The sequence below is a fragment of the Bubalus bubalis genome, chromosome 7 (genome assembly GCF_019923935.1).
Source record: "Bubalus bubalis isolate 160015118507 breed Murrah chromosome 7, NDDB_SH_1, whole genome shotgun sequence".
NCBI classification, from domain to species: domain Eukaryota; kingdom Metazoa; phylum Chordata; class Mammalia; order Artiodactyla; family Bovidae; genus Bubalus; species Bubalus bubalis.
In genome coordinates this window covers 91,093,476-91,107,461 of record NC_059163.1, presented here as the reverse complement: position 1 = coordinate 91,107,461, position 13,986 = coordinate 91,093,476, and the positions used below count along the sequence as shown (strand labels likewise).

Below are 13,986 nucleotides of genomic sequence, written 5' to 3'. Positions count from 1 at the left end.
GGAAAAAGTAGTAGTTTTAGTGGTACTGTGGAATGGCCATAGGTAACAAACTTTAGCAGTTATTTTTAAACATAAAGGAAATACCACCAGCGGTGCACAGTTAGGGAGGAAAACCATACAATTGTTCCCAACTGTATCAATCAAGTAACCCTTGTAATAATAAAGTCTAAATTCTTGAAGTCTATTGAATTAAAATGTTATTTTTTAAAGTTTCCATAGTCTATTTGACATAATACCTAGCATGCTGGATTTTTATACATATTCTGGTATTTCATGCAAGTATATTGTATTTAAACTAAAATTCCTAAACTTCAGAAGAAACATTTAATCAGATACATTTTATTTATACTTTATAAGTTGTATTTCGCCCTCATACTTCTTTATAACTGTGGTTTTTTTACCCTCTATTGCTAATGAGTTTCTTTTGCTCTCATTCAACCAAAAAATATTTTTTGATTACCTGTCATGCTGAGTGCTGAGGATACAAAGGTCATTAAGCTTCCTTGTGGAGTTTTCTTTCCTCAAGTGAAATAGAAAATAAAATAATTATAATATATGATAAGTACCTTCATTATATTCATTCAGTAAGTACTATTTGACCAGCTGTAATAAAATTGCAGCCTTTATTTCTAAACCAACATAGGTAATTTCCCAGATTCTGGAAGTGTAAATGCTAAATTGGCAGCAGTGACTTCCTTGGGAATGTAGAATTCTGGGTAATTTTTAATTTTCTCATTTTCAGTTAAATATATTTCCTGATATTTTCACAAATAACATGTAGTTACTTATGTATAAAGTTCCTGTCCCACACTAAGCCTTGAGAGCTGTACTGTCTTTAAGGCACGTTGTCCTTGGTTTCTGGCGACCGTGGTCCCCATCCAGGCTCTATGGTTGCCTAACAAGCAGGGCCTTGGAGTCTGGTACCAGGTGCAGTCAGGCAGCAAAGACAGACATCTTATACACTAGGAGTTTCTCACTCTTGCTTCTTATCAGTTTAGCTGATAAGCTGAGGTTATTATATTATCTTGGCCAACCAGACTTTTCTTCTCTGCCAGTAACTTTCATTACATTTGATTTGGCTTTATTTAGTGTTATTTTACAGTTTGTGTCAGAAGAGGGGGAAACTTGATAGCTGCTTATGTTGCTCAGCGCACCACTGGAATTTATTAAAATACTTCCGTTTCAAAACACAAATGTGTTTTCTGTTCTGCATAGGGAGCAGAGCAGTATGTGGTCCATTTTTCCTCTGGGGTGTTTTTTCTGCTACAACATCTTTATTCTTTTTCCTAGCAATTGCCAGTGATAACATCCAATACCATTGTGAGGTGCCGATCTTGTCGAACATATATCAACCCTTTTGTATCCTTCATTGATCAACGTAGATGGAAATGCAATTTGTGCTATAGAGTTAATGATGGTGAGTTTCATATTCTTTTTTAATATTTGTTTCATTTATTTGTCTGTTCCAGGTCTTAGTTGAGGATGTATAGTTGTGGCATGTGGAATCTTTAGTTAACAGCAGGTGAGCTCTAGATCTCGGACTAGGAATCAAAGCTGGGCCACCTGCATTGGGAGCAGAGTCTTAGCCATTGGACTATCAGGGAAGTCCCTCAGATTCTTAAAATAACGTGTCTTAGATTATTTTAGACATTTTGACATTGTTGCTATTATCTGGTGTCTCCTCACTGTTTATAAACTTTCATGACACTTTTAATGAAGAGAATGCAGGCTAGGGACACTTCATTTTTGGCTGGCCAAGGGGATAATTGATAATGCAGACTGCGACAGGGAGGGGAGAAGGTAAAAAGAACTCATAGATTATTTTTGAAGAAGTGAAGTGCAGCAGTGCAGCTCTGACAGATGAGAGCATGCGCACTAATCATGCTTGACCCTGACAGGTTTACGTTGTCTTCTTTCTGTACATGTGGTTCATTCAGCTCAGTGTAGATCTCTGCCGGTGTGTGTGGACACACGTGTGCATGTGCTTCTGCTGTCCCCTTCAGGGACATGTCTTAGATCCTCTTACGATGATTGCTTTCAAATCCGTGTTTCTTATTTCTTTCCCATGTCATGTGACATAATAAATAGGACATAAGCCTAAGAAGCAAGGTTACTTGTGTCCTGGTTTTCTCATCTGATTTCAGAAGATAAGTTTTCTTGTCCTCCTGATTTGTTTTTTTAAAGAAGGTTTAGGGGATTAGTTTTTACCATTCAGTTCAGTTCAGTCGCTCAGTCGTGTCCAGCTGTTTGCGACCCCATGAATCGCAGCACACCAAGCCTCCCTGTCCATCACCAACTCCTGGAGTTCACTCAGACTCACATCCATCGAGTCAGTGATGCCATCCAGCCATCTCATCCTCTGTCGTCCCCTTCTCCTCCTGCCCCCAATCCCTCCCAGCATCAGAGTCTTTTCCAATGAGTCAACTCTTCGCATGAGGTGGCCAAAGTACTGGAGTTTCAGCTTTAGCATCATTCCTTCCAAAGAAATCCCAGGGCTGATCTCCTTTAGAATGGACTGGCTGGATCTCCTTGCAGTCCAAGGGACTCTCAAGAGTCTTCTCCAATACCACAGTTCAAAAGCATCAATTCTTTGGCACTCAGCTTTCTTCACAGTCCAGCTCTCGCATCCATACATGAGCACAGGAAAAACCATAGCCTTAACTAGATGGACCTTTGTTGGCAACCATTAGATCTTCACAAAGCTTTTATAAACTTCATAAATATTAATGAGAGAGGTGTTTATTTCTAGGCATATATATGTATTTAGAAATTGTGCTACTAACTTTGTACTGGATTCCTAATCTTTTCTAGTTCCTGAAGAATTTATGTATAATCCCCTTACTCGATCCTATGGAGAGCCTCATAAACGGCCAGAAGTTCAGAATTCAACAGTGGAGTTCATTGCTTCTTCAGATTACATGGTAACTATTCAGTATTAAAATTAGTCCTGTAGTGCAATTGTATCGGTCATTTGGTAGTTTACTCTTAAGTGAATTCTTGTCTAAATTTTTAAATTGTCCATAGTATGATTTTTTTGAAATAGTGCTGAAACCTTGTACTTAACAAATAGTTAACTCTTTGTATCTTTGTAAAGATTACTTGATCTCCTAAAAGAACGCAGTTACATCACTAAGAAATGTTTCCTAAGAAATGTTTCCTAAGAAATATGTTTCCTAATTATCTACAATTTGTTGCCATTTTGATTTCATTACTTGCTTGTAATGAATATAAATATTCTTTTTACCATTTAGTATTTAAGATCCTTCAACAGAAAAACTCGTATTTTTGTCAAAAATTGCTTTTAAGAACTTGCTTTGCACTTAGCACTTAACCCTTGGGATTCAACTGCCATCAGGTGACCCAATGGTACTAATGATTGTCAGGTTTAAAAATATAAATGTTTAAAGTAAAATATTTTTAGGAGTAGGGAGAGGGTTTAAAGGTTAATATTTAATAATAAATGTTTAATTTTCCTTGGAAAGATATCTCAGCTATTACTCTATCAGGAAGACATTTAGCCCATCTGCTTAACCATTACTGTGTAATTACTGCCAAATCATGTTTAATCCATGAACAAATTTAAAAGAAAAAAAATCAAAGGAATGCCATTTTCATTACCTAAGATCTTATAAAATATTGATTCTATTTGTGTAGATACATATATATATATTACAATCAGTAAATATCCAGTACTAGTTGTGATATAAAAAGAATGACTTATACCTACTAAATATGTTACATTATTTCTATTCCTTTCAGCTCCGTCCACCTCAACCTGCAGTTTACTTGTTTGTTTTAGATGTGTCTCATAATGCAGTAGAAGCTGGATATTTGACAATTTTGTGCCAGTCACTGTTAGAAAATCTAGACAAGTAAGAATTTTTTTTTACTCATTGTGTGTGTGTGTGTGTGTGTATAAATGTATAAAATGTGAAGTGTGTTTATTAGCAATTTATGGGGTTGACTTTTATTAAGTTTGATTTCATTTATCACTAAAAGAGTACATCCTATCTACTTTAGAATAAAGCTCTATGTATATTATTTGGATTTATAACTTTATATCTGAATCTTAAAACCATAATAGTTTTAATACTTAGGAATTTAGATTTTATCTAACTATCCCCCTGACTTAGCAGTCTGTGCACTTAGATCCAGAAAACTCAACCTAGCCAGGGTATCAAGGATCTGGATGAGAGAAATCGAGCTGTAATTTATGCCTGAGCAAGAAGTTTTTCATAAGATAGTTTCAGATGTGCTAATGAGAAAATGAGCCAGATAAAGGGAAAGAGGGAATTGATACTGTGCTGAATATTTTAAGAAGCCAGAAACTGAACTGGCACATTAGTAAGAAGCTTTATGGTGAAAGGGGAAACAAAGTATAGGATAAGGTGATTAAACTTATTAGTCTATCTACCAGTATTAGTCACGAAGGAGACCCTTAACTAACTTAAAAAGTGGATGTTCCAGGTCTCTGGGAAACAAAGTTGTTTGTACATTTCTTTTTCTACTCCAACACCCGTGAGAAGTATGACTTCAGGTTGTTTGTAATAGTAGCTTCCTACTGCAGTGGTTCTGGACTTGTGTAGAGGTGTAGGGGTGAATATATATTGAATATATATAAATTCTATATATAGTATATATTGAATATATTATATATATTGTGTATATATAATATATATAGTCAATATATATTGAATATATTGTGTATATATAATATATATATTCAATATATATTGAAATATATTTCAATATTCAAAATACATGAATGTTTTGTCAGAAGTACTTGGTAATTCCAAAAGGTTCTTCTCTCCCATTTTCCATTTGAGTTTGAGAGTCCTTATTCTGTTGAGTGCTAGCTCTAGTCACTATAATTGCATATCGCTGATCTTGGCCTGTGCCTAAACTGATAACATTGAAACATTCAAGATTAAAAACATCCAGAGATATTAAATGATTTGCTTTAAGTTTCTGTTAGTAACTTAGTGATTTCATATTTTTGTCCTTGATTGAAGCATTTGCCCTTTTTAAGTCACAAGTGCTTAATTCAGACATGACTTTAGCAGTGAGTAGCAAAGGAAGACGCTCTGCAAAGAAATAGCTGTTAAGACTGAAGAGTTAGCTTGCTGGGAAGGTATTTGATGATACAGCATTAGAAATAGGAGCCAGTGCAGTGCAAGAGACCAGGGCTCAGTCCCAAGGTCGGGAAGATCCCCTGGAGAAGGAAGTGGCAGCCTACTCCAGTATTCTTGCCTGGAGAATTCTATGGATAGAGGAGCCTGGTGAACTACATACAGTCCATGGGGTTGCAAACAGTCAGACACGACTGAGACAAACACATTCACTTTTCACTTTCAGCAAAGATAAGTGATTATTTGCAAATTAAATGGTCTATGGAAAGCCAAAAAGATAATATTGGGAATGAAAAATAGTTTTTAAAGTGTATATGTTTGATTAAAGTGGAAATTAAAAGTATCAGAAAAGTAAAAAAGTAAAGGTTATAGGATAGCAATAAGATATTATCATGCTTTTGGAAAGGGCTGTGTATATAACTTTGAGAAAGGAAATTTGATGCTGGAGCGGTTCTAGCTCAGCTTTGTATTTTGGCCTAGAGGTATGTAGTCTCTATTGTGATTGCTAACAAATGACTGTAATAATCAGTGACCTTAGAAATCTCAAAGAAGTGAAGAAATTAGTCTGTAGAAACAAGATAAACCTTGACCAGTATTGCTAAGCTAAACACCTACATAACTCATTGTTTTCTGTTTTCTGAAATGCCTTTTTTAAAAATTGGAATATAATTGCTTTACAGTGTTGTGTTAGTTTCTGCTTTACAGTGTCATGAATCAGCCTCTGAGTAGCCTGATTGATCCTTCATAATAATCACAGTGCTGCTTGCTTTGATGCACACTGTTTTGGCATCCTGTAATATTAAAAAATATCTTTAAAGACATTGCTAAAACAATAAATTACATAAAAAATTGTAATAAATTACATGTAAAAATTATAGCAGTTAACATGATGGTACTTAGAAATATACTGATACTTTTGTAAGACAAGGCATCTATCTTATTAATAAGGATAGCTTTTTTTTTGACAGACTTTAAATGGTTATTTATTCTTTGCTATATTATTGACTTGAATACTGACAGAAAATTTGAATACTTGAATACTCAGAAAATTTTTAAAAGAGTGATCATAGATAAAATGTCTTGATGTTTCTGAATGTGGTTTTTATTTAAAATTTTACATGTTAAAATCTTTTCTTGAATAGTACTCATTTTGTCAATCTGTCCTTAAAATACTGAAACAACATACATGATTTTTGTAATATTGAAACTGAAAATATGAGCAATTTTTACTTAAAAGAGTTTGTTTCAGAGGAAAGTTAGCAAGAAATCTTTGTTTTTTAAGCATATCATTTTAAGTTTTGATTTATTATTTGAAGATAGTAATGTTATCAGAGGCATGAACTCTAAACATGTCTGGTTTCATCTGAAAATGGAATGTTTTATACTTATTCTTTTCTGATATGCATTGGTTTAGATAGGGGTAACTATTCTGTCCTGTATATAAAAACATAAACAATTATTATTAGTTTTTTTTTTTAAAATAGAATATGTCACTTAGCAGTTTGAATTTAAAATTATCATTTTTATCTTTAGGCTCCCTGGAGATTCACGAACAAGAATAGGATTCGTGACCTTTGATAGCACTATTCATTTCTACAATTTGCAAGAAGGATTATCACAGCCTCAAATGTTGATTGTATCTGATATAGATGGTAAGCAGTGAATAAAACAAAACTCTATTAATAAAACAGAATTTTGAAATTAAGGATACTTTTTTTTTACAATACATCTTGTCATAATGCTGTACAGATAATTTAGCTCATTAGATATTTGTTTTAAAATAATTGCTTTCCTGGAAAGTACTTGAGTCAAAGTTTTTTACACCTACGTATGTGTACTTACACATGCTCACACACACACATGTATGATATGTACAGAGGATATATATTAAATAAAGCAATATTGTGCATACCCTTTATATGTATGGACTTAGAAAACTAAGATTTTTTTAATTCAAAATTCTTTTGAGTTTATTTATATTTTGGTTAAAATATATGTTTTCCCTATAGATGTTTTTCTACCTACTCCGGATAGCTTACTTGTGAATCTATATGAAAGTAAAGAGGTGAGATTGAATTTTTTTTTTTTTAAGTATTAAAGTATTTCTGTTACTTCAACTGATTGTAATGTTGAACATGTGTTTCCTTGGTATATATTAACATTGCAGTAAACAATGTAGGTAGCGTATCTGTTGACTACTCACTTTACAGTCCTCCAAAATGTAGTGGCATATACTGTACTCTGGAATATTTTAAAGAAGACTATTGCCCTTCCTTCTCAGTAATTCAACTTTTAATCTTTGTTTTCCCAGCTTATAAAAGACTTATTGAATGCATTACCAAATATGTTCACCAATACAAGAGAAACACACAGTGCCCTGGGTCCTGCTCTCCAGGCTGCCTTTAAATTAATGTCTCCAACAGGTGGCCGTGTGTCTGTATTTCAGACACAGTTACCTTCCTTGGGGGCAGGACTTCTGCAGTCCAGAGAAGATCCTAATCAGAGATCAAGCACAAAGGTATTTTATATTAGTTCCTCTCTTATATTCAAGATCATGGCATCTACCTCTATTGACTTGTTTAATTATTTTTTAGTCTATTTTTCTAATTCTTTGATAGTAAAAAAAAAAAAAAACAACTGGTAAGAGAGTTTAATTCAAATTACCATTTTGTTGTTGTGTTGCAGTGTGTTCTTTTTAATATTTTGTTTATGAGTCATAGAAATTTAGAAATTATCTACTATAAGCCTTTTTTTACAGATGAGGAAACAGATTAAAGTCTTGCCAAAAGTTAAATAAATATTTAATGGTAAAGATGTGACTTGGATTTTCTGACTCTAGTGTTCTTTTCTATTTCACAATTGATAAAACTTATTAAATCTGAGATGTAATTTAATATGCACATATTAATAAACTTTTAATGAAGGTAATACAAATCACTGTATAAAACATGGAACGTGCAAACATATAGATGATCGGTTATCTTACTGTCAAGATAATAGTAGTTAAATAAATATAAGTAAGCGCAGTTGGGCATCATACATGTATACTATATTTTTTTGTTGACTTTTTTCACTAAAGTGAGCATTTACTCATAGTGAGCATTTTTGGAGGTCCCTAAAAATTCTACTTAAGAAAGGTTTTTTAGTAAATGTGAGAAACATGATTTTGTTAATTGCCTTCTTGCTGTTTAAGAGTGAAATGAGGCTGAATGTTCCGAGGGTTTTACAGTGAAGTCTTGGTCAGGGTATTTTAACCCCAATTTCAAATACTCGTTTTTGTTCTGTAAATAAGTTTTGTCTGACCTCAACTTGTATATATGAAAATGTCCATTGCAACTAGTTATGAGTATGAATTAAACAGTTTTAATAGTGTTGTAAATCTTTGGCCACATATTCAGTTTTTCCCTAAGATAAATTCCTAGAAGTGAAATTATTGGATCGATGAGTATAAACTGTATTTAACATTATTATTTTATTTTACTTATTGGGATTTTTAATCAACCTGTACTCTTAAGGACTCTGACCTTCTGGGCACCAGTAAGGATTGCTACTGTTTTATTCTTTACCAATTTGCTAAAGAAGAATAGCACTGTGTTTTACTTTTGAATAGCACCGTATTTTACTTTTTATGAAATTGTGTTTTTAAATTGCTTTTGAGAAAGAAGCTAATTTCAAAATAAACTGGGGACAAGTATATTTTTTAACTCATCAACAAGTACAGCTAGCTTTATCCAGTGCGTTGATCCATCATAATCCATTATGAAATACTGAACAAAAGCAGTGTTTACTGATTTCTTTGATACAGTTTTGGGTTTTTTGTTCTCATGTAACTCTTAGAAGTATTGTCTATCTGCCTGAGACTCAAGAATTTAAGTGTCTGTTCTGTTTTAAACTCTAATATAATAATCATACACTATAATTGAAACATTTTGTTGTGCAATGTAGTGAAATAATTAAGAACTTGGAGCCTGGCTCTTGCATTCTTAACTCTTCTCTAGTGCCATCTCCTCAGCTTAAGTGTCCTGATACCAACTGGAAAGACTTTGCTTAATCTGTTAGTCTCTCCTGTTATTGTGTAACAATATACATATAATAATTGGTAACAGCACTCATTCTGGAGCCAGACTGCTTGGATATTCCAGCATCTACCACTCAATAACTATGTAATTAGTCATTTGTTTGCCTCAGTTTCCTCATCTGTAAAATGTTGTTAACTCTGTGAAATATATATTATTATGAGGATTAAATAATTTTAATTATATAAGACATCTATGCTGCCCTGCTGCTGCTAAGTCGCTTCAGTCATGTCTGACTCTGTGTGACCCCATAGACGGCAGCCTACCAGGCTCCCCTGTCCCTGGGATTCTCCAGGCAAGAACACTGGAGTGGGTTGCCATTTCCTTCTCCAATGCTGCCCTATATGTGCTTTTATAAATGTTAGTGATTATTCTCATAGGAAATCTATGCCAGCTACCTAGACATAAAAAAAAAAAAAAATCCATAGTTTGATAGGGGGACAGACAATATTCTCTTCCTGATTGTAACAGACAGAAATATATGCGTAATTCAAGATTTTCTAGCTCTTACTTTATGACCTATTGACTTAGGTTGTACAACATCTTGGCCCTGCAACTGATTTTTATAAGAAACTCGCTTTAGACTGCTCAGGGCAGCAGACTGCAGTGGATCTGTTCCTTTTAAGTTCACAGTATTCTGATCTCGCTTCTCTAGGTAAGGAGATAACATTGTATTTATCTGTTTTTACATAAACATTTTTAGCATATAATTAAATGTAAATTCTTTACTAAGAGTTCTCAGTTGTTTGGGGAGAAAGACCTGTGAATTAGATAACGTCTATGAAAATTACCACTAAACTTTAAAAAAAAACCCTAACCCTATACAAATATAAAATGCCAATCTGGGTTGTTGTTTTTATTTAAATACAATTCTTTTACCATTCTGCTCAACAGTAAACTTAATATAATGTTTTATAAATATATCTTTCTCAGATTTATATATTATCCCCATTTTTGACCACTGTATGTTTTTTTTTCATTATAACTTAGATTTCTTCATAATACAGAATCTGTACTGCTGTTGGACAAGTAAAATGTTATCATTTTCAGTAGCTAATACTTTTCCTTTTTCTCTCTAAAGCTTGCATGTCCAAGTATTCTGCAGGGTGCATCTATTATTACCCATCTTTCCACTATACTCACAATCCGTCGCAAGCAGAAAAGTTACAAAAAGATCTAAAACGGTATCTCACAAGAAAAATTGGATTTGAAGCTGTTATGAGAATAAGGTGTACTAAAGGTATGAAATTATAAAAATTATGCTTTATATTATATACTTTTTTCAAAATTAATAAGCATTCACATATTGACAACCTGTGACCACCTTTCATTATCATAAAAAAGATTTTCTACTTGATCCAACTAGCTGTACTGTTTTAAATATTATTATTAAATAATCATTGTTCAATTTTTTAAGTAATTTGAATAAGTAGGCAGAGGAAATGCTTTGCCTTATTAGGAGGAAGTCAAGAGAAAGCCCATATTGGAGGTGATTTCAGATGAATTTGAGGAATAGGGAGGATCTTAAGTGAAAATTGTCAAATTCATGAATGACCTTTGCCTTCCTCATCAAACAGCCTTCAGTTTGGGTTATCTCTGTTTTATGTGAAAAGTATTGCTCCCCAGTAATCCTTTTGATTCAAAATCAGAGATATTTTTTATTTAAAAAGTAGCTTTAACCTGAGGTAAAGAGACTAGTGCTACCTCATGTTTTATAACAAGTTTTCTTTTCCCTAGGTCTTTCCATGCACACTTTTCATGGAAATTTCTTTGTCCGTTCCACTGATTTGTTATCCCTCGCCAACATCAATCCCGATGCTGGATTTGCAGTACAACTCTCTATCGAAGAAAGTTTGACAGATACTTCCTTAGTGTGCTTTCAAACAGCCCTATTATATACATCTAGCAAAGGTAATGTTGACAGAAGTGAAATGTAACCTGCCCCAGTAATTCTCCCCTCTTTTCACCTACCGGGAGACTGGGTGGGGATAGTGAACACCAATGGGAAATAATGGAATTTGTGTTCATCAAATATACGTTCCGTTCTTTTTTTTAATACTCATTTTTGAATCTTCAGAGAGTACCTTTTTTGACTTGTGGAAGACTTGGACTCCCAAAATCATATTAGCATAATAACTCAAACTAAATCTGTCTGGGTTATCCTGAGCGTTATTTCTTTATCCATAACATGAGAAATTCTCCATGGCACTTAAGGTCTATGTGGTCTGTTTTCTGACATTATACCTTGTAACATAATTTAGAATGAGTAATGCTAAGATAAAAACCAGAACCTAGTGTTCAAAATATAGTGTATGTTCATAGTCTATGTTCAGGTTTAGAGAATGTTTAATTTTCTTTAAAACATGTTCATTGTAAAACTTTGGTTTTGCCATTTCAAAATTCTGTTGGTAATTTCATACCATCAAACAATAACTTGAATAATATTTTGACCTATTTGCTTCCTTTATTTCTTGGCCTAATGTATTTTGCAATGACATGGATTCACCCTTTGACTAGGTGAGCGGAGAATCAGAGTGCACACTCTTTGCTTGCCAGTGGTCAGTTCACTAGCAGATGTATACGCAGGAGTGGATGTACAAGCTGCCATCTGCCTCCTGGCAAATATGGGTAAGTAAAAAAGTGACGCAACGGGTGAAATATATTTTTCTATACTAAAAATTGAAGCCTGGGCATTGTTTTACCCTAGAAATTCCTCATTTAAAAAGTATTTATATTTTACATTTTCATTTACAACAGTGTGAATTGGGCTGTTCTCATTCTTACAAATTCTTTAGTTTAAAAATCATGTGTGGGATTCATAATCATTAAAAACTGGTAGCATCTCAAGTGTTTTTCAAATGGGGACTTCATGAACAAACTGTGGTACCTCCATATGATGAAATACAACTCGGCAATAAAAAGGAATGAACTGTTGATATGTGAACAGACGTGGATGACTCTCAAAGGCGTTATGCTAAGTGAAAGAAGCTAAACTCAAAACGCTACATACAAAGGATTCATTCATTCAACATTCTGGAAAAGTGAAAAGTATCAGAAAGAAGAATAGCTGACTGATGATCAGGGTTGGTGGCAGGAGGAGGATTTTTACTACAAAGGGGCAGCCACACTCAAGGGAACAACTGAAATGTATTTTTCTAATCTAAAAATGAACTTGCTGTTTCTTAAGTACTGCATGTAAATTTTCTCTCTCACAGTATTCACTGGCATCTAATGGTTAAAAACTTTTTCATTTTGGTTGCTTTATAGCTGTGGATCGATCAATTTCCTCAAGTCTATCGGATGCAAGAGATGCCTTAGTGAATGCTGTGGTGGATTCCTTATCTGCATATGGCTCAACTGTCTCAAATGTGCAGCACTCGGGGTTGATAGCACCCAGCTCCCTCAAGTTATTTCCTCTCTATGTTTTGGCCCTTCTCAAACAGGTAGCTCTCTATATACTGTTAGATTTAATAGTCTTTTGAAATTTTCAATATATAGGTTTCCAAACCTAGTTTTTCTGGTGGGTGGTAGGGGATTAAATACTTGATTAAGTTGCAGCTTAGCATTGGAAGAGTCATAAGCAGGAAGAGATGAATGGAAAATGAAGGTGTGCAAATACATGATGACCCTCATGAAACTGTATGCTCTCACTCTAGTGTGTGGGAGCAGTGTGAATAATGGTGTGCATGTAGCACACTCCTAGTGTGTGCTCCGGGAAAGAGACTCTAAGGAAAGGGCCTGCTGTTCACTGAGCATCTTCCCAAGCCTCAGGCACCGTAATACGTGTTATATACACATCATCATATTTAATCCTTACAACTGCCTAGAGGTATTATTTCCCCCTTTTTTCTTACGATGTCAATATACCTTTGAGAAGCTAAGTAACTTGCTCACGTATCTACCAATTAAATTCTGAGAGCTGAAAACTGAATCCAGGCCTGTCTGGCGTGAAGGCTGTGCTTTCCCGTGGCTGATGGCATATATCTGTTTTAATATTTGTCCCCCATATTTATGTTTTACTGAAAATGTATATTGTTTCTCCATGTAGAAAGCATTTAGAACCGGCACAAGCACACGCCTGGATGATCGTGTATATGCCATGTGTCAGATAAAGTGTCAGCCACTTGTTCATCTAATGAAAATGATTCATCCCAACCTGTACAGGATAGACAGATTGACAGATGAGGTATGGTTTTTTTTTTCATTGTGTTTGAAATTTTTTAATTTAAATTTATTTGGGTGTCTTGATTCTGCATCTAAGATAGCAGTGTATTGTTAACAATTTCTTCCATCTCTTTTTCCCCTGTGACAATAATACATTAAATACAGACGTTAACTACGGATTTGATTAGACAACAGGACTAGTAGATAGTGTCATGGTTATGGCATTTTCAAAAATAGTTTCATATGGGAAGTGATTCACAAAGCTGCATTATAGAAGGGTATTTCCATTTGTATTTTGAAGATACTGACAGTTTCTGATGTGATCAGAGTGCAACTTTCACTATATTATTGTAAAATAATCTGGTATGCAACAGTATGTTTAGTATGCAAATATGTAATGTCTTTTTTCCTACTCTTTGGACTCAAAAAGTCCTTTGTAGCAGATATTGTAGTTGTACTTTTAATATATCCTGACCCCAGAAGGGAAGGAAATGGGCAGATCTTTTTACCTAGTCAAGTTTTTGTCTTTTAAATTTAAATACCTTTGTTCAAAGGTCAACTGTAGTTTTTACATATTACAAAATTATCAAGTATCATTTTTCAGTATCAGAGCTAGT

The 13,986-nt window shown here is 34.0% G+C and overlaps 1 protein-coding gene across 4 annotated transcripts in view; it reads left to right on the top strand.

The window, feature by feature from the left end:
• SEC24B (SEC24 homolog B, COPII coat complex component) overlaps nt 1-13,986 on the top strand; it is an 80,373-nt gene that overhangs the window by 61,195 nt on the left and 5,192 nt on the right. For all 4 annotated transcript variants that reach the window (XM_025290308.3, XM_006052215.4, XM_006052214.4 and 1 more), the window contains 12 exons: nt 1,291-1,417; nt 2,812-2,921; nt 3,760-3,872; nt 6,663-6,781; nt 7,139-7,194; nt 7,441-7,647; nt 9,737-9,860; nt 10,287-10,445; nt 10,943-11,116; nt 11,723-11,833; nt 12,473-12,648; nt 13,254-13,391. In XM_025290308.3, the coding sequence (XP_025146093.3) occupies nt 1,291-1,417; nt 2,812-2,921; nt 3,760-3,872; nt 6,663-6,781; nt 7,139-7,194; nt 7,441-7,647; nt 9,737-9,860; nt 10,287-10,445; nt 10,943-11,116; nt 11,723-11,833; nt 12,473-12,648; nt 13,254-13,391 (1,614 nt within the window). The remainder of the gene's footprint in view (nt 1-1,290; nt 1,418-2,811; nt 2,922-3,759; nt 3,873-6,662; nt 6,782-7,138; nt 7,195-7,440; nt 7,648-9,736; nt 9,861-10,286; nt 10,446-10,942; nt 11,117-11,722; nt 11,834-12,472; nt 12,649-13,253; nt 13,392-13,986) is intronic.